Source organism: Artibeus jamaicensis, unplaced genomic scaffold, assembly GCF_021234435.1.
Source record: "Artibeus jamaicensis isolate MK-2021 breed Jamaican fruit bat unplaced genomic scaffold, CSHL_Jam_final contig_419, whole genome shotgun sequence".
Taxonomy (NCBI): domain Eukaryota; kingdom Metazoa; phylum Chordata; class Mammalia; order Chiroptera; family Phyllostomidae; genus Artibeus; species Artibeus jamaicensis.
The window spans coordinates 851569-871826 of NW_026521824.1; the positions used below are offsets into that span (position 1 = coordinate 851569).

At 48.0% G+C, this 20258-nt stretch overlaps 1 protein-coding gene across 5 annotated transcripts in view; it reads left to right on the plus strand.

Annotated features, from left to right (window-relative positions):
- MPRIP (myosin phosphatase Rho interacting protein) overlaps positions 1 to 20258 on the plus strand; it is a 161085-nt gene that overhangs the window by 32567 nt on the left and 108260 nt on the right. For all 5 annotated transcript variants that reach the window (XM_037163187.2, XM_037163186.2, XM_037163192.2 and 2 more), the window contains exons 2-3: positions 3597 to 3674; positions 5584 to 5649. In XM_037163187.2, the coding sequence (XP_037019082.2) occupies positions 3597 to 3674; positions 5584 to 5649 (144 nt within the window). The remainder of the gene's footprint in view (positions 1 to 3596; positions 3675 to 5583; positions 5650 to 20258) is intronic.

The window sequence follows — 20258 nt, forward strand, 5'->3', positions numbered from 1 at the left end:
CTGCAGTACTTCCTGGGCCAGGTAGCCAGGTCAGGATGGCAGATTATCTAAGGAAGAAGCATCTCTGAGTTGATTATGCTGGTGCTTGACTTCTCAGGCTTCTGGACTAGGTTACAGAGTCGGGATGTTCTCAGTAAGAGGTGCTGAGAAGTTTTAAGAAACAGCATGAGCTGATCTGCTCTGTTACCTTGGCTCCTTCCTTGCCGTCCCTATAACATAGCATTTCTGCCACTATGCCTGTGCCCAGAGAACCCTCTCTACCCCAGTCTGTCCTCCTGTGTGTGTGTGTGTGTGGTGGTGGGGCTCACCTCCTTCAGGGTCATTTCTGCTTCCCCATTTGCTCACTTTAGATGGTAGTGCAGGGTGGCAGGGTCTCCCAGTGGCCCTGGAGCTGCACAGTGGACACCTGGTGGTTCTCGTTCAGCTATAGGCACCAAGTCAACCCTGTAGGTGCTTCTTGCTCCACCCCTACTCTGTCAGGCCTGTGCCTGCTGCTTCTTGCTCCCCCTCTGCCTTCTGGCGCATTCCATCAACCTTCCTACAAACCAACAAACCGGGTTATTGACCTTTGAAACCTTTGTTCCTATCTCTTTGAATGAATTTTCCCAAATTTGGTGGGGAGAGGGGGAGTGAAGCAGTATCACTTGAAAGCTTTCAAAATGACCTGCTCACTGGCCCCTCCCCAGATATGTTCTACTTAGGTGTGGGAAGAGGCTTCATTAATTTACATTTCTTTTGGACTGTGAACCCAGGAGGATAGGAGCAGTTTCTTATGTATCTCTGCTTCTCCATTGCCTGACATGGGCCTTGGTAAATGATTTAGTTTAACAGCTTTATTAAGATAACATTCACATACCCTGCAATTGACCCAATTAAAGTGTATAATTTGATGATTTTCAGTATATTCCCAGAGGTGTACAGTTATTACTACAATCAATTTTAGAACATATTCATCATCCCAAAAGAACCCTTGTACCTCTTAGCTCTCATCCCCTAATCCTTCTCTCCCTTGGCCATAAGCAACCACTCACCTGCCTCTTGTTGCTATGAATTTGCCTTGGTAAATGTTCTTGATGGAATGTTACCTACTTCCCAGCCTGCTCCTCCTCCCAGGGCACTTGTTTCTTGCCCTGTGCCTTCCGTCGGCCCAGTGTTCCCATCTTTCAGGATAATCTGCTACTTGGAAGGTGTACCCTTTGGGGTGATGTGTAGAAGGAAGTCATGGCCAAGCAAGGTGGGTGCTGGCAGGCCACAGGGCCATGCACGCAGTAAGCCTAAGTAGACAATTGTTGAGTGAATGATACTGATGATAGGTTGGGGCGAGAGAGTGTCTGGTTCTGAGGAGACCTGTGCCAGTTTCTTGGGTCTCCCACTGTCCCATTAGGGACAGGTCAAGTAGATAGAGCCGATAGTGTGAAATTGCCCCAATGCGCTGAGTTCAGAGACTAGGAGGGTGCTATATAATAAAAGCTAGACAGAAATGGAGGGGACGTGACCATGGTCTAACCTCTCTGTTTTAGTTTGGGGTACTTTATGATGATAGGCAAAGTGGGGATTAACCTGGCCCAGGATACCTACCCCAGTGCCTCATGAGGGCTTTTGTGGGGTCTGCCAAGTATGCTTATCGCCGAGTGATGTGGGAGAGAGGCTGAGCGTGCTCGCTTGCTTGAGGATGGCTGTGCGCCACTGGTGCTTGCTGAAAAAATAGGCCTCTACTCTCTTCGCTCTGCTTTCCCAGGCAGAATTTTATTCCCACTCAGGTCATGGCCCTCCTGCATCGTGTCCCTCTAATCTATCCCTGGTTCACTGCTAGTACCCATGCCTGTGTTTCATCAAAGCTGCCCTCTCACCTCCTCCCTTCAGCCTACTCCATACCCCTCGTCCACAGCCCTTCTTACCTGCTCTGTTCACGTTCATGGGTAAATGCCAGTGTGCTTCCCCTGGGGTTCTTGAGGACCCTGCAGCAGCCAAGAAAAAAGAGTATTCTTGGCTCACCCAGATATTGTGTGAGCTCTCGCAAGTGACCTTCCCTCTCTGAGTTACAGATTCCACAGCTATTAAATGAAGTGATGTGTCAGGAGGACCCCTAAGGCTCACCCGGAGATCATTCCTTCTGTGTAAGGTGGGGTTTGGGCTTTAATTTGTGTTACTGCCCATCAAAAGTGTAGTGGACAGATAGGCCTGTTTAAGGCTTTTCCAGTCCCTTCTCACCAGTTGGATGTGGCTAAAAAGGGAAGCAGGCCAGAATATCTGTCTGAATCTTTTAGTTCATATTGAGCTCCTACTGCCAAGTTCTTGGATGAGGAGGACTCTTTGAATATAAAAGTGTAATAGTAGCTAACACATTTATTAAGTACTTACAGGCCAAATACTGTACTCAGTATTTTTTCTCAGTTCTTTTTGAGATGTAATTTATATGTCATAAAATTCATGCTCTTAAAGTGTTTTCAGTAGTTTTTAGCATATTCACAAGGTCATGCAACCATCTCCACTATCTTACTCCAGAACATTTTCATCACCGTAAAAAGAATCCCCATAACTGTTAGTGTTCACTCCCCATATTCTGTTCCCTCCATGTCCTGGCAACCACTAATCTGCTTTTTGTTTCTCTGGATTTACCTATTCATAAAAGTGGAATCATATTATGTGTGGTCTTTTGTGTCTATCTTCTCTCAACATCAAGCCTTCAAGGTTCATCCACATTGTAGTAGGTGTCAGTACTTACACCTTCTATTTGCTGAATGATATGCCACTGCATGGATGTACCACAATTTATCCATTCATCTATTAATGGTCATTAGCTTGTTTTACCTTTTGGTCATTGTCTGTACTGCTGCTGTGAACATCATGTCCAAGTTTTTATTTGAGCACTTGCTTTAAGTTTTCTTGGGTGTGTTTAGCTGGGGTGTATGGAATTCTACTTAACCTTTTGAGGAACTGCCGACCTGTTTTCCACAATGACTACACCATTTACATTCCTTTGCATTATCTTATCCATCCTCACATAAGTTTCATGAGGTGTAAATATAATTATTACCCATCCCCACTTTTAAATGGGAGAATTGAAACTCAAAGGGTTTTCAGCTCAAGGTCATACAACCAGTAATTTGGTGATTCTTTGGCCAGTGCTAGCTGTGAGCACTGAAGCAGTGTTTCTTCTTCCAGGCCCTGTTTCATACCATCAGGATGAGGGTGTTTGACTGTGTTGTTCATGTGATATACCTGGTACCTGGCACACCCCAGCACTCACATGGTTATTGAAGAAAATGCCATTTTTTTTCTGATCTTAGTGGCTTGATCAGGAACTTGAGAGAGGCATCTGTTCCTTAGGAGGTACTGTACTCTGCAGTTTCTCATCTTCCCACTGGGTTTTCTGTTTCACTTTCTGTACCAGGTGCTGCAGACCTCCCCTGAGCCTTTTGCTGTCACACATCATCCTTGGAGGCCCAGCCTGTGGCTGGGGAGTGAAATGTATAGAATGTGCTAGGCAGAGGTGACTTCTGTTTCTCGCAAGTGCTTGTCATTAATTTGACTGTTTAAACCTGTTCTTTCTCTCTGGTCCAAGGCCACTGACTACCTGCCCTTTTCTCCTCCAGGCAAAACCCATTTATGGTGGCTGGCTGCTTCTGGCTCCAGATGGGACTGACTTTGACAACCCAGTGCATCGGTCTCGGGTAAGGGAATCAGTGAACTCCTAGGGTGGGAGGGACCAGAGAGGGGCTCCCCTAAGGGTGAACTGACAGAAAGGAAGAAGGAGATGTGGAGTTGACAAATGGATTGCTAAATGATAGGATCAGCAGGGAACCCCATTGGAAAGCTCATAGAACCCATAGAAATAGTCTCACTTACACCTAGTTAAGTCTGGTGCTCCCTTCGAAGTAAGTTGTCACATGGTGCTGCCTGTTTCATGGGTCAGCTTGACTCTAGAAATAGTTAAATGGAATAGTTAATGGAAAAGGCAAAAGAGCAATTCAGCAAATGTTTGCAATTATGCTAGTTAAGCTCCCAGTGCCTTCAGTGTCAGGGCCCTGCCTCCTGCAGCTCCCTCCTTCCCTCTTCACTTTCCTCTCCTCTTGTCTTCCCCAGCCAGTGAGGGGGCTCAGCAAATGAGTGCTAGTGAAGGAACGAAGGTCTTGAGGACCAACTTTTGTTTTTGTTCCTGCTCTCCTAGGCACTCCAGCCCAATATGGGTTCCTGCTGTGCACAGGCTGCTGGTGCCTTTTTCCTGACCAGTGGTTTATTCCTCTGCCAGGGATCCCCTTTGGATTTGACTCCAATGAAAACGATATGTTTCCTTTTCTAAATGCTCTTTTCTAGGTGCTGCAACCTGTACCTCACCCATTGCTGCAGCTCTGCTCCCTTCTTCTCCCCCGATCCCCCAGAGAGCCTCTGACTGCCTCTTGATCTCTGCTGCTGCCAGCCCGAACACCACACTTGCGGGGGGCAGCGCAGTGCCCCACATGCCTTGTGTATGGTTCTTTGGGATTCCTTCTACAATGGGCTTTGTCCTTAAAGGCTACAAATTGGATATTTGGGAATGTTTCCTAGGCAGTTTCCCCTTGGACACCCAGCATGGAACCAGTCCTCTACTGGTCCTCTTTGTAAGGGGGATGAGTGTCCTATTTCTGCCACCCAGGCCAGAGGACTGTGTTTCAATACCCGCAGTAACCAGGAAGCAGCTCCTTTTCCCATTTATATTTAGGTCCTACAGAATTGCCATTTCCAGCTTCTTATGGGAAAATCATTATTATAAATGATGTAATTCTGGCCCAAAGAAAAGAGGCATGATATTTTAGATAGTTCTTATGGCCTTATTGCCCCATAAAAGTATGAATTATGTTGAACTTTTTGAAGTGGTGAAAACAGGTCATGAGACCCTCATGAGGAACGCACATACCCTCATGATCTTTTTCATTCTGCTCTCAGTGCCATTGGACCACCATTGGCCCCAGTACCTGGCCTTTGGAGAGCAGAGAGAAGGCACCCTGTCAGTCACACACTCCCTGGACATTGGAGTTGTCCCCACGGGTCTCATAGCTCCTCAGTTTTGACTTTAGTGAGCTCACTTCTCAGTGAGTACTAGAGCCTGGCTACCTTTTCCTCTGTCTCCCATTCCTTATGGGTCATGGAGACACCCTTTCATAGCAGTTTCCTAGATTTTTTCAGAAGTAGGGAATCAGTGCTTGCAATTCTCAGGTGGTTCCATATCATGTCACATAATTCATCAAATATTGATACATATTGTGTGATAAGCTCTGTGGTAGGTACATAAAGAATTCAAAAAGGTGACCAAGACATCACTGTTTCTGAGGAACTTGCAAATTAAAATAAACCAGGCACCTTGTTAAATCTCAATAACTTATGTGGAAACACACTATGTGGCTTGGGCCTCTCCTCTGGCCCAATCCTAGCTAATAAATCACCATTCTTCTGCCTTGGGTCCTTCTTTTCCTGACATCTGTCTCAGAAATGGAAGCTGTGGAACCAGTGTTCTTTAGATACAGGTTTGGCGTATTCAGGGACTTAGCACAGGAAGATCAGGGCCAGAACCCTCTTAAACACCCACTTTGGGTTCCTTTACAGAAGTGGCAGCGACGGTTCTTTATCCTGTACGAACACGGACTTCTACGCTATGCCCTGGATGAGATGGTGAGTGTTCTCCTCTACCCACTCCCCATTTCTGTCTTTTCCAGGCCACTGCTTTGGGGCTGCATTCACATCATCTGTGACCACAGCAGCTGTGTGCTCTCACTTAGACTTCTCTTTTGGGGTCTAGAATTTTTGAAGAACTTTTGACAATTGATAAAGATGACCCTTTAAAACCCAGACCTTTGATTTGAGATGTCTTCAGTGGTCATGGGTGAGAGTTAAGTAATGAGGGAGGAAGTCCTTCTGTCCAAGGCTAACAGGGGTTGGTCTTGGCAGTAGCATTCCTAATTAGAAGTGGAACAGGCTATGGACCAGCAGGAGCAGATCAGGGGCTGGCCCTGGGTGTGCATGTGGAAGTTGAGCACACATGCATCTGCTATAGTCCTAAGACTGCTCCTCGGTTCTGTTGCTATAATTGTTCTTACACATCCAATTGCTCTGCAGAGGCCTGCTGGTTGTCAGTGTTCTTTTGGTCTCTAAGCCAGGACGTGCAAGCTCCTTCCTGCCCTACCACCCACCTGGTTTGCTTCCCGCTTCCTGGGCTGGATGACTATTGCTCTTGGTCCAGAGGCAAACTTGAAAACCAATCAGGTAGAATGTTCTGACTTTTCTTTTTTCACCCATTTTTTATCTTGATTTTTTTTCTCTAAAGAAGATTGGTCTCCTAACTTTTCTAAGGTATGAGCAAATTCCAGGCTTTATAAAGGGTTGAAGGTGGATGATTTGAACACCTTTTCTGGTTCTACTTGAGTATGTGAGTGTGTGTGCATTCATTTGGACTACATTTTTAAATTGGGATTATCCTAGAAAATCTAGTCACATCATGTAAAATATGTTGGCCCCATTCCACCCAGAGTTAGTTTCTTTGCTTCATTTCAAGGGTGAAAGCATGTTCTGGAAGTGTGAGTAGAGATAATTGCCCCCCCCCCCATCCCCCAAGGACCTCAGAGACTGTGTGCTCTTGGACTTTAGGGTGGTTATTACAGCTCATAGGGGAATAGGCCACAGGTGGGTCCATTTCCACACATGCGTCCTGATTTTTGCAGTTTAAAAAAAAAGATTTCTAGAGATTCTAGAGAGAGGGGGATTTTATTTATTTATAGAAAGAGGGAGACATCAGTGTGTGGTTGCCTGTCACATGCCCCCAGCTGGGAACCTGGCCTGCACACTAGACATGTGCCCTGACTGGGAATCAAACCCGTGACCTTTTGGTTCACAGGCCAGCACTCAATCCATTAGCCACACCAGCCAGGGCTAGTTTTTGCATTTTGATGCTTTCTCTAATTTATTTCTGGGATAAATTAATGGGTGTGTTATCTATGTATGGAATTAATAAGTATGACACCTAGTCCTTCATTAACTATCATTGGTTTCTTCTTAAAAAGAATTTTCATCTTTCTCGTTCTTCTGTGAGTACATTTGTACAGTGTGGATGGGCCACAGAGGATTTTTGCCACAGAAACGTGTGGTCCAGAGTAGTTTGAGGTGACTGAATTGAAGGTGCATGCCAGTGGGGTGGTAGAACTTGCTGGCAGTGAGAACAGGGGGACTGATTTCACTTGGACCCTCATTTCCTTTGAGGAAAGGAAGCAGGCATGGAGGTAACCCAGAGTTGCTTCTGGGTGTTATACTTAGCTATTGTTTCTGCAGTAGCTCTGAGGTGGGAGCTGGGCTTCTAAGAGCCTTGAGGTTACTTGTCCTCCCTCTGCTTGGCTGGCCTAGTCTGAAGTTCTGCAAAGACTAATAATTCGCGAAGGAGCCTCAGATGTCACTGGATTATATTCAGGCTGGTTTGGACTTTCCTTGAAGACTAATTATTCTGGTCAGGAAATCTTTCTTTAGGCCTAACTGGAGTCCAGCACAATTCATTATTCCCTTCAGCTCAGTTACGCAAGCACAAAGAGGGTGACCACTGGGGGTGCCTTTGTGTGGGCACAAATGCACTGCACATGCTGCATCCCAAGAGCCATGGAGCCATGAGAACTGACACCTTGAAGGACAGTTTGGTCTCCCAGCAACCTGGATGTTGGTTGGGTATTATTTCATGCCCTGCTAGGGCAGAAGTGGAACTGTGCTAGTGACACAAGAAAAGAAAGAAGCTTCAAGAAAAACTTGGACTGCTGATAGGGCATTGGGGGAATGCCCAGAGCTGAGAGTTTTGGGCCATGGACCGCTTTTTGGCAGATGACCTTGGAGCTTAAGGTATTGATCCCATGATTTAGTCAGTGCTGCTCTGCTTAAACTGTGGGCGGTACAGATACACTGTACCTCCAGGGAACAAAGTGGCATTATTTCTATGATGGTGAAAAAAATCTGTGGTGATTGCTTTGAAATGAAATACCTTAAAAAAACATTTCAGGCAGGTAAGGATTTTCTCTTATGTATGGGAACAGTTGCAAGGAGGCATTAGGGTTGCACTTGGAAGAGGCTGGGTGAAGAGGGCAGTCAGATGCCAGCCACCCAGTGGTTAGCATCAGCGGCCGCTGTCATGTGGCTTATAGGAGGACTCCTGTTCCTCAGTGGTTTGCATGAAGACTTGTTCTTCACGGCCACTCACTGGATGAGCATCATCAGAATCCCAGAGCTCCGAACCAGGGTCAGCTTTCCTGAAGCCTGGACTCCTGCTTCCACCTGGCCAGCAAGGTCCTGAGACCTGGAGCTGGAGAATTTTTAGGCAGGCTGTGTGTAGACTGAATTCTAGCCATGCTGGTGTAGACTGAATTCTAGCCATGCTGGAAGTGTTCTGTTTGAGCACCTAAAGCTGTGGTCTTCATTTGGGGACCACAGTACCTCCAAGGCCTGGCATGGCCTGGAGTCATCTCAGATTCTCACAACTGTGTGGGCTGGAGGGGGTTGCTACTGGCCTCTAGTGGGTGGAGGCCAGGGATGCTGCTAAACATGCTATTTGCACAACAGAACAAGCCACTCCATCCACAAGAGAATGATTGGGCTGCAAATGTCAAGAATGCCAAGGCTTAGAAACCCTGTGAGATCTTGTCAGTGCCTTTTAAAATTTTTTCAAATATTTAAAAAATAAAATATGAGTTGTTATCATCCCTGTTCTTCAAAGGTACAGAAGGATTCAGTCGTCAGATTTTCTGGGAATGAAAGAAGCTGGCTGGTGTCGTAGGTGCCAGGCAGGGAACAGGGGTGGGCCTGTTTCTGGTATGGAGGGGTTTCCATGGAGTGTCCCTGCACATCAGGTGACCACGGGGCTAGCAGAACTGCTTTATGCATGGCTTTTACCTGGGGAGCACATGGGTACCATTTCCTGTGGCATGCTTGGACCATTCACACCTGTGTAATGGCCCCATCTTGGTGCTGGTCTCCAAGAGCAGCAGCTCTGAGCAGCTGGTAGCCACTACTGATTTTACCAGTGAGAGCTCCCGCCAAGCTGAACTCCAGCACTATCCTGTCCTCTAGACCTCCCTAGTTAACCTGCATGTAATAACTTTCATAGCGTTTGATGGCTGGATTTTGCCTTTAACATTTAGTTAAGAGCAATACCTTTCGAATTGTTACTTCACTTTTATATAATATTACCATTTGTTTTAATTTGTTTAAATGTTATCTTACCAACTAAATTGGGGGTCCCTCCCATTTGGGGGCCCCCTGATAATTTTTGGTATCTTTCTGCATTGTCTAGCTTGGGACTTAGATGGCAGAGACCCAGTCAATGTTCGTTCAGTTGAACTTGGCATCTTTGTAAATGCACTGCTGTAGAATTGCTGCTTTTAGCTTGAGAAGGTGGGAGCTGGGGTGCTTCTGGGAGAGGGATTAGGAGTGTTGTGAGCATGCAGCTTTAATGGTTCCTCACCAGAAAGGAGAATACCCTCCAGAGGGCCCCAGAGCACCAACTGGGGGGGAGTTGTGTGGGCCCCCTTCACTAGGACCAGGAGAGGCATAAAGCAGTCACTGTGGGTGTCAGGAGTCCCAGGAGGAGGACGGGCCTCAGTCCCTGGGCAAGTGCCTGTCTCAGGGGCTGCTTCTAGAGCCCTTTCTGCTTGGGGTCTTCTGCTAGGTTTGGACCTTCTGGGAACTACTTACTGTTTTTCTTTTCCACAAGGTTCTGGGTTGTGACTACCCTTTGGGAGTCACTTTTGCTTTTGGGGGAAGTTTTTTCTTGCTACACCAACCTACCCTGTAACTGGTGGGTGTGGAGGAGAGGCAGTTTTCCCAAAAAAGGAAGAGAAATTTCCCAAATGCAGGCTTAGGCGTGGTGGGCCCAGGGCAGCCTCACAGACAAGTGGGAGCCTGAGCAGCCTGGCTGTGCGTGTGGTGTTCCAGCCATGGGCAGAGTGAGGGATCTGGGAGCCCAGACTGCGGCCTTTCTCCTCTACTTTTGTTTTTCTTCCTGCAGTCCACCCATTATTGTGCCAAATCCTGCTACTTTTTGAGCTTTTGGGGACTGAGGTAGGGCTAATGCACTGGCATCTTCAGAACCCAAAGGTCACTTTAGGAGGCTTTCCCAGAGAAACACCAAGTCCTAAGGGGAAGCAGGACCCGAGATTTGGGCAGAGTACATTGCACAGTGAAGCTCTGGGGCCCTTGTTTTCATGTTCTCTTCCTTTTCCCTCCTGGAAGCTGGCAAAAAGATGGTCTAAGCCTCCTTTGTTTCTAATTACGGTAAAATATATGTAACAGAATTGACCATTTTAACCATTTTTAAGAGTACAGCTCTGTGGCATTAAGCCCATTCATGTTGTGCAACCATCACCCCATCCATTTGCAGAATTCCTTTCATCTTGCAAAACTGAAACATTGTTCCTATTAAACACTTACTCCCCAGTCCCCTTCCCTGCAGCCCCTGGCAGACCCAGTTCTACTTTCTGTCTAATTTTGACTTCTCTAGATTCCTCACATAAGTGGTATATGCTTTTCTTGGGGAGTAGCTGTGGGTTTGACGGTTCTAAAGGATGCTAAGGTCCAGCCAGAGAAGCTACTCTGGGATGTGTGTGCTCATGTGTAAAGCTGTGAGCTTGGTCTGAACATTTTAGAGGACAATGAGTGCAAACGGGTTAGTTTCTGGCTCCTTGACAGTTTGCTTCCTTTAGGACAGAGTCCCAGAAGTTTTGACCTCAGTGCCTTTGCCCACTTTATTTTTTAAAAAATTTAGGCCACAAAACCCTGAGTAGGACACAGATACCCACGGCTATAGAAGAGTGAGGAAGGGGAACCTCACAGCTCAGCCCTACTGCTTTTAGGACCCATCTTTGAGATTCTCTCATCACATTGTTGTGCAGACATTCCCCTGAAGGAGAATCTCCTGAGGGCAGGCCCAAGTATCCGCAGTTTAAGTAACCACTTCCTGTGGTTTTTTTAGCAACCACTAATATTTGAGAACCCCTGCTTTAAACTCTGGCTGTGTTTCCCTCCACTTGGAGCTTATCTAGACAGGCCAGTGTGTGTGATTCATTGGTAACCATGGTGGCTGTTGTGTCCATAGCTGCAGGGAAAGGGCTTGCGGTCAAAAGAAGACCCTTCTCATGGTGAAGCTCACAGCCTGTGGGGACCCATGTGACCATGTGAAGATGAAATACCAAAGCAAAACTGTGATGCACTTGTTAGTCAGGTAGTATGTGGTCTGGGGAGTCAGAGATGTCTTCTGGGAGGAAGGACAGGGTCTTGGCCTCCTTCCTACTTGTCATGAAGGTTGGGGAGGGGCAGGTGCTCTGCCCAGCACTCTGTGTTGGCTCTTCAGGCACAATCTTTACTGTGGTCCTCACCACAACATGTATTGCACAGATGGAGAAACGGAGGCCCTGGGGGTTCATGAGGTTGCTCAGCTTCTGGGTGACAGAACTGTGATTTGTAAACAGGTGAGAAGCCTTCTGGGAGAGTGATGGGGTCTTTTCCCAGTTGTCCTGTTGTTTGCTGTGTCTAGCAATGGCTGGCTCAGCCTACCTCTACTATTCAAATGTGGGGAGGGGGGGGCGGGGAATGGCCCAGTGGCAGTGACCAAGAGCCAGGCCCTGCTCTCAGCATCTTGCCCACCCCCTGGATGTATCAGTAGCCACAGACTAACTGGCAGTTCCAGTAATTTCCCTTGTGTCTTCTAGGTTGTTGAACTAAACTAATTTTAGGCCTGCTAGTCCCTGTGCCTGGTTGAAAGACAGAGAAGTTTCCTCAGGCATGGGGAATCCTCATGTTCGAAAGATGGGGCGAGATGGAGAATCAGAGAAGATATTTACAGATTAGTCTCCTGTTTTTAGATTTACTTTAAAATCTGTCATGTGTTAGGCCGTGCCTTGACCTTTGTACTTTTTTCCTCATGGTTTCAGCTTCCAGGGGATGGAAGCAGGCCTGTTATAGTAGGTGCTGGGAGCCCCAGGAGTGTAGGGAGAGTGTTGGTTTGGGAGTCCAGGAAATGTGGGTTTTCATCAAGTTCTGCTGTTTCTGGCTAAATGGCCTTGAGCCAGGCCCTCCTCCTTGCCTGTTTTCCCTGAATAGGAACGTCACAGCATTGCTGGGCCTGCAGTAAGCCTGGGACAACCTTCCTCTCCTCCTCTACTCTTCCCCAGTGCTTTGCTTGCCATGATAATAATGGTAGTTTTAAAAATTAACTTTGAACACAGAAGTGTTTGTTTTGATCCTTACACTAGCCCATGAGCAAGATGGGGGCTGCCAAAGAGGGAGAACAGCCCCCACATCCCTGCGGATGCACTGCATTCCATGAGGTCTCTAGGTGCTTTCATATACAGGCTGGGAGACTTCTGCTGAGTGGAATTCTGCACAGAGCCTTCATATGGTTTTATTTTTGTTTATTGACTTTTAGAGAGAAAGGGAGCAAGACAGAAACAGTGATTCGCAGTCCCACTTATTGATGTATTCTTTGATTGAATCTTGTTTGTGCCCGGACCAAGGATCGATCCTATAACCTTATTGCTTTGGGACAACCCTCTAACCAACTTAGCTACCTGGCCAGGTACTACTGATCTGGTGCTACTCTAGTTGCGGTTGTAGACTGTTTGCAATCCCTCCTTTCCCCAGCTCCTCCCCAGCCAGAGTGAAGGGTGTACCTGACAGATGTCCTCCTGGGGCAGGTTGTCCCTGTGCCTGCATGGACAAGGCACTTCTTCATGTGTTGACCATTTAACTAACTTATTTTTCCACAATACCTAACTTGTTTGTTAAACCTTTTAAAAGTAGTGAGTGCTTGCCACTGTTGGCTGATGCATGAACAACAGTCTTTATAGATAATCTTTGAGGTCAGTGTAGGGGCTGATGTTTAGGAGGAAAAGTGGAGAGTAGCTGGGAGATGGGCAGGGGGCTACTGGCTACTCAGTGGGCCAGGGCCCAGTGTGCTGGCTGTCCAGGTAGGCACATCCTGGGAGTGTTCAGGAGTTGTAGACCAACGGGGGTGTTTAGAAGGTGAGTCCAGTGTATTGAGGTGTTTGACCCCTGCCCACTTTAGTTTCCTTAGATCTGAGTCCCTCATCCCCTCTTTCCTTAATCATGGCAACTAAAAATATTTTTTGTCTCTTTGGGAGGGATGTTGTAATAACTCATTGCTTAATGACTTAAGTATGTTAAAGATAAACTAGGATCTGTAAGTATATATTATGCATGCAAAGCCATCCTTAGCTGGAAGGTGAGGTACTAGTGCAGTCCTTGTGGTGTTTGTGCGGTGGTCTCCTGGCAGCAGGGAGTAGATAGCTGGATGAGGGGTGATTGCTGGGAGTGTGAGCCCCCTGTACTCAGCCTGTGGGCTTCCTGCAGGCCACTTTGGGCCACCTTTAAGTGATTTTGAAATGTTAAAGTGGGTGAGGTATACCATAGATGAGCCCAAGGTGGGATGGGGAGTCTTCAGAGCCAACTGACAATGAATTCCTGTTGTCAGAAGATTGGGGGGTCAGTGGTGAAGCTTACAAGTGCCACGTGCCTGTTTCCCTTAATGTAATAGATGAGAGTTCAGCTGCTAGAATGAACCTAGCAGGTACAGGGGCATTCTCTATGTGTCTCTATGGGATCTTCAGTGCACGTGTTATTCTCTGCAACCTGGGAGCTGAACTTTTGCCTCCACTCCCTTACCTTTCACCTAAGTTGGGTAGGAACTTGGAGGCACAGGCTTGTTAAGGCGTTTGAACTTGGTATCTATTGGAAAGTGCACTGTTTTGCCTCTGGTAGCTTTTTCTGGTCATTTACAACTCTGCATGCTGAACCAAGTGATGTTTTCCACATAGGGAGCAGTTAGGGGACAGAAGCCACCAGTGGTTAATAATGGGAATGTTTGGGTGATGAACAGAGTAGACTTCTGGGGGTTAGATCAGAGAGGTTTCTAAAGGATCCTGATCTAGATCTTTGTTTTATGGGTAGGGAGACCCAGCACAGGAGGTCACACACTGGCCCATGGTGCCTCAACTGGTAAGTGAGGAGTGAGTAGCTAGGTTCCCTGCTTGCCTGGCCCCAATCTGGGTAGTGGTGGGAAGGGAAGGGGTCCCTGTTTTACATACTGGGGCTGGAGTCTGGGGCGGTACAGACATTTGTACTTAGGGTGTTAGGATCTTTGACATGGATCTTTTAACTTGTTCCCTTGGAGAGGGAAGAGTTAGAGGTGGGCATACAGGAACAAGTGGCTAAAGGGGGTCAGGTGGAAGGGAATAAGCAAACACCAGCCAGGTGGGGTGGGAAGGCTGGGCTGGAAGCCATGAATCATTCTCAAGGGCCAAGAGAAGACCAAGGTCAGACGTGATCTTCCTTCTTCTGCTCCTTGTCCCCTGGACACTTCTCTCCACGAGGGCCTCCCTCTGCAGGACAATGAGCACCTTGAGGCAGGGCCTGATATTTGCCTGCGTAGACAGGACATTGAGTAGTATGTCCAGGTATGGGAGAAGCTCAGCGCATGTTGGCTGATAGGTTGGTGAGTCAGTTGGTATGCCATTGTCCTTCTCTTTGGTGCTTGAGTCTGTCATAAACATTTTAAGGTCTCCCGAGAATCTGCCTTCTTTGACTTTTACATCACACCGACAGAACTTGGCAACTTTGGGTTGCTTGGTGAGTACCATTTTTTTCTCACTGGAACTGTCCAGTATGCTTACCTTTCTTCCCAGTTACATAAGTGGTGAGTCAAATACAGAAAAATAGTAATTACTTGCCTGCCTTTCTGTTCAGTGCCCATGAGCCATAATGAGATACCCCCACGTTCTTCTCTCTGTCTTCCCCAGTGTGCCTGCAGCTTCTGAGTGGGGAGACTTCTGGACACCCATGATTAATTAACAGAATAGTCTGGTGATGGTTTCACATCTTGTCCCTTTAGGTGCCATCTGTCCAGCTCTTGGAGTGTGCACAACTCTTTTAGTGATGGAAGGAGGTGATGGGGTGGTTGGAGGAGCAGTTGTTTTGGGCTGGTGAGGGACTTTTGTGGCCTTTGCTCTGCTCCTGGATAGCAGCAGAGGATGGGCCTCATTGGCATCCTTTTTGGAGATCATCAGAGCCATGAATGGACTTCTCTGTGACCCTCAGAATGAGTGTTTATGATAATGGACTGGGCGGTTCCCTCCTTGCAAAGAGAGAAATGACTTTGGGTATTAGGAAGGTAAACAGCTTGAAATAATGGGTTAGGAAATTAAGTAGCAGCAGAGAAAGAACTGTTGAAAAAGAGTCATTTGATGGAAGTTAGCAGCAGAAAACATTTGGGTTGAAAAACAGCCAGGTAACTAGTACTAGTGTGTTCATTGTGAGCATGCAGTCCTCACACACTCAAAAACACACATGTCTTGGCAACTCGAAGCCAGGGTGCAGAGCCTTCGAGGGGCAAAGTCCCTGGACCCTTACTTTTCACATCCCTCTTGCTCCACTCAGGACCCCACCCTATGTGCACCCAGCTCTTCCTTCCTGACCATGTCTTTTGCTTTGGACCTTCTTGGGAAGTAGGAAATACTGAGAGTCTGAAGAGCCAGTCCACTTAAGATGTTAATTATATGTAGGCAGCTTACTGTGTTGCTTTCAGTGTCTTCTGCCCTCCCTCTACTCCACAAACACTTTTTCAGAAGAATCTTTTCTTTGGAAGGGAAGGGAAGGGGAGGGGAGGGGAGGGGAGGGGAGGGGAGGGGAGGGGAGGGAGGGGAGGGGAGGGGGGAGGGAGGGGAGGGGAGGGGAAGGGAAGGGAAGGGAAGGGAAGGGAAGGGAAGGGGAGGAAATGTTCTTTATGGTGGGAAAGGTCTCCAAACCCAGGGAATGATTCCACTGGTGGAATCTCAGAGACAATGGTAAGCAGGTGGGGCTAATTATGTAGTAGGTGTGTTAGTTTCCTGTGGCCGCTATAACAAATTTCAACTAACCTGGAGGCTTAAATCAATACATTTGTTCTCTTATGGTTCTGGAGGTCAGGAGTTCAAAACCAGGATCTCTGGGTTAGGCTAAAGTCAAGGTGCCAGCAGGGCAGGTTCCTTCTGGAGGCTCCAGGGGAGAACCTGGGTCCTTGCCTTTCTCGGGTTCCAGGGGCCGCCTGCCTGCCTGCCTGCCTGCCTCAGCTCGTAGCCCCTTGTTCACGTCACGCAGCCTCTTTCTTCTGTTACTCCATGTCCTCCCTCCTCTTCCGTGTCACATCTCTCTCTGCCTCTCTCTTAGGAGAACACTTGGGATTACATTTTGGGCTCACCCAGATAAGCCAGGACAATCTCCCCATCTCGAGATCTTTACCTAATTAAGTCAGATCTGCAAAGTTCCGTTTACCAACTAAGGCAACATTCACGGGTTCTGCAAACTGGGAAATGGGGATCTTTGAGTGCCACTTCTTAGCTGACATAGAGGGTGTGACCAGGAGCTAATGTGAAGTGCTCTGGGAACAGAGTAGGGCTAGCAGACTCTGCCTGGACGTTTCCACAAAAGACATGATCTGAGCCAGATCTGAAGGGTAGAGTGGCATTGCCTTAGACCAGGCCAGGAGATCAGTGGGAAGGACCAGCCACCTTCTTGGGAGAAGCGTGACTTCCATGTGACCAGAAGGAGTGGGCTATCTCTTCTTTACATCATCGCCCTCTCTGGTACTTCCCTCATTCTCGTTTTGGGCAAGGTTCAATAGTGCTCCTGGCTACCACTACTGGGCCTGAGGTGTGGGCACCAGACACAGGAAAGGCATTACATAGATGAGGGAAAGGAAGAAACTAGAGCCACAAAAGATGGCCCCTGTTGGCATAGTCCCACCAGATGTCGCATGTCCCTCCTTCCACAGCTGTCTGTTTTCACAGTATAATCAGTCATGGAATGTCAACATAGGAAAGGACCTGAAAGGACTGGCTCCCTCATGCTGATTAGGGTGATAGAGAAGTGGTTTAGCTCCAGTCATGCGACATGGAGTCTGGCATCACAGAGTTCTGACATTGCTCCAAGTTGAGTCCGCTTGTTGAGACAAGTCCCACAATGTGAAATGTGCTGTCCTTGAGGAATCTGTGTTTACTTCTAAAAAGGGTGGTGTTGGTTAGCAAGCTGTGGGACACTTGGGTGCATGAATAGGACAGTGCAGGTGGAGGAGGACAGAGACTCCTTGAAAGCCGTAGAGGCTTTGAAGGACTTTGTGTAGTCCCAGGTATGACCCACCTCCAGCCACGTGGGAGCACCCTTGTCCTGGAGCAGAGGAGAAGGGTGTTTGAAGCATGATTCTGAGGCCAGATTCCAGGCCAGCTGTTGTGGCACCTGCTTTCTGTCCCTCCTCAGATAATTTTCCTTTTGGGCTTCCTAGATGGAGGGTAGTGGGCAGACTTTTCCTCAAAGTCTAATATTGGCGTAAGTAATTCATTATCCTTCCTCTCAACCCATTGATGAGAGTTGTACCTGTCTCCCTGTTAACCAGTGAGGTTATGGTGGCCTAACAGTGCTTTTAGGTGCCCATGCTTCAGCAAGAAGTCAGTATGTGAGGATGCTTATTAGTGACGTCAGGCTGTCTGTGTAAGGGTGTGGTGGCTGTATTCAGGGCAGAAGCCCGAGGGTCACTTCCTCAAGGCAGCCACGCACATTGTTTGGAACCAGCTTGCCTGTGTGGTAAATGTAGAGGTAAAAAGAAACCATGAGCCAATTACAAGTGCTAGCTGCTCTCACTAGGCTCACATTTAATCTTTGAAATGGCCTTGTGGGGAGAGCAGTAACTTGCCTAAGGATAAGGTTTTTTTCCTTGCAGAGCTGGGATACCTGCATGGAGTCATGGGTCAAAGACCTAGAGGGTGGAGCTGCTCTGGCTCAGTTCCCAGACATCCCTACTGGCTCAAGGATTCTGGAGCTTTGCATGGTTAATGTTTGAAGCGTTCTCGTATGGCAGGGTAAACCGTAGAAGTCTTTACCCCTTTGTGTTGTGATTTGTGGATTGTTGACACCTGTTGAGTGCCACAGCATACCTAGCTGGCACAGAGAAGTGACAAGGGGCAATTAAAGGCCTAGGCTGCCTCTTTTCCTCATTCCAGTAGGGTGGGGTGGGGTGAGGTTTCATTGACACCTGGGTGTGGAGGACATGCCTAGCCCAACATGCAGTGCATTCACAGGAGCAGGCTCAGCCAGCACCATCACACATCCTGGTCCCAGTGATGTAGGGGCTGTCCTGGATGTCTCATAAGGGACCAGGGGTACAATTAATACCGTGGTGTTGGCAAGGTCCTCGGAAGCATTCTTTAGTCTAGCCCTCACTTTTGACAGTTGAAACAGACCCAGTGGGGAGGAGGGGCCTCCACACGCACCTACCAGTAGCTTTCAGAGACACCTCTGTCCACTCCAGGCTGTGCTTCTCACTCCTTGGAGTGGGGTTGTGTGAATAGGGTAGTGTCCTTTCTTAATGAGCTGCGAGTGCCTGAAAAACAGACACACCTTCATGTTTTCTGTACCAGCAAACCCTCCTGTCTGTAGTAGGCACTTGTAACTGTAACTGTGGGTATCCAGGGTCACCCAGCATTGGCTGCGGCACCACACAGCTCGTCCTCATCCAGGGCCCTCTTCACTGTGCCACATTGCTCAGCCTTCCTCCCTGCCCCACCTGCCTTGAAAGGTGGAAGCTGCTGGGGCTCTCTTCACACCCTTGGGAGAGCTGAGGGTGTGAAGAGCGGGAGGAGAGTGGCCCAATGCAATGCATGATGTTGGCCATGGGCTGCGATAGGAGAGTGGTGGCATGTGTGTCAGGAGAATGCATCAGGTTTCTTACCTTTGGGGGCCTCCTTTCCAAGAGAAGAGGAGGACATAATTCATGCTGTATGAGAAAAAGTTAAGAAAACAGTCAGCCCCAACCTAGGAGTACCTGGGCATGGTTGCTACATAAACATTAACATTTGGGAGTGTGAAGTGCCGTCATAGTATCATTGTAAACAGGGTTATACTATTTCATGGCAGTGCCGTGGCAGCTTATACTGGAAGAGGGCAGGTACTGGGGGTGAGCTTTAGATGAGAGCCCTTAGTAGGAAACAACCCAAATACCTCACCAACCCTTAACCTCACTAGGTCATGTCTGGCACGTGCATCCCCTCTTTCTGACCATTCCCTCTCCTGTCTCGTGCACCTCTCCCTCTCCCCCTTTACCCACCCTCCCTGTTCCTCCCTCTCCCCCCTCCTCCTCCCTCTCCCCCCTCCTCCTCCCTCTCCCCCCTCCTCCTCCCTCTCCCCTCTCCTCCTCCCTCTCCCCCCTCCTCCTCCCTCTCCCCCTCCTCCTCCCTCTCCCCTCTCCTCCTCCCTCTCCCCTCTCCTCCTCCCTCTCCCCTCTCCTCCTCCCTCTCCCCCTCCTCCTCCCTCTCCCCCTCCTCCTCCCTCTCCCCCTCCTCCTCCCTCTCCCCTCTCCTCCTCCCTCTCCCCTCTCCTCCTCCCTCTCCCCTCTCCTCCTCCCTCTCCCCTCTCCTCCTCCTTCTCCCCTCTCTTCCTCCCTCTCCCCCTTATTTTGAATTGCCCATTTTATCTCACTGCTCACTTCTAACATATTCTCTAAGGCATTGTCTCTTCTTGCTCCAAACAAAGGCAGTGTTATATTACAAAGTGTAGCAAACACAGAGTCACTATTTTCAAATAAACTTACTTTGTCCATGTAGACACAGTCAACTTGCTCTGCTTCATATCCTGAGACTTGAAATAATAGTGTGGAAAGCTTGTATTACTTGATCAGGAAAACAGTAACTTCTGTGAGTCTGTGTCAGATACACACTGTTTGTTATTTATTCTACACAAACAACAACCCTGTCCTTGAGGTTTGGGTTTTAGAAAGGTGCACACCTGTAATTCTTTGTCTGCTCTTTCTTTTTGTGGTAGGAATAGGGATGGGGGAGGCCAGGACATGATTGATGGGACTTTTTGAAGGTGCTCCTTTCTTTCTCTTTATTTGCTTCCCTTGGCCCACTGGACCAGGCCGTGGCTGTTGCTGAAGTAAGCCCAAGTCCCACTTTTGTTAGGCAGGAAAAGAGGAGTGAAGGTTTCCTCTGAGGCTCACTCAGCATTTTTACTGGTGTTTTTTACCCTGCTAGGCCCTGTAGGGAAAGACACAAGCTCACATAGGTGATGGTGATGGACATCGAGATGTCTTCTTGTACGAGAACATCCTGTTCTGTGGAACCCTGTGCATGCACCGAGAGCAGTGTTTGGGGAGGGCTGTCACTGCTGCCCTGAGAAAAGGAAGGCCCAGATATCTGCAGAAAGGAATGGATGTGAAA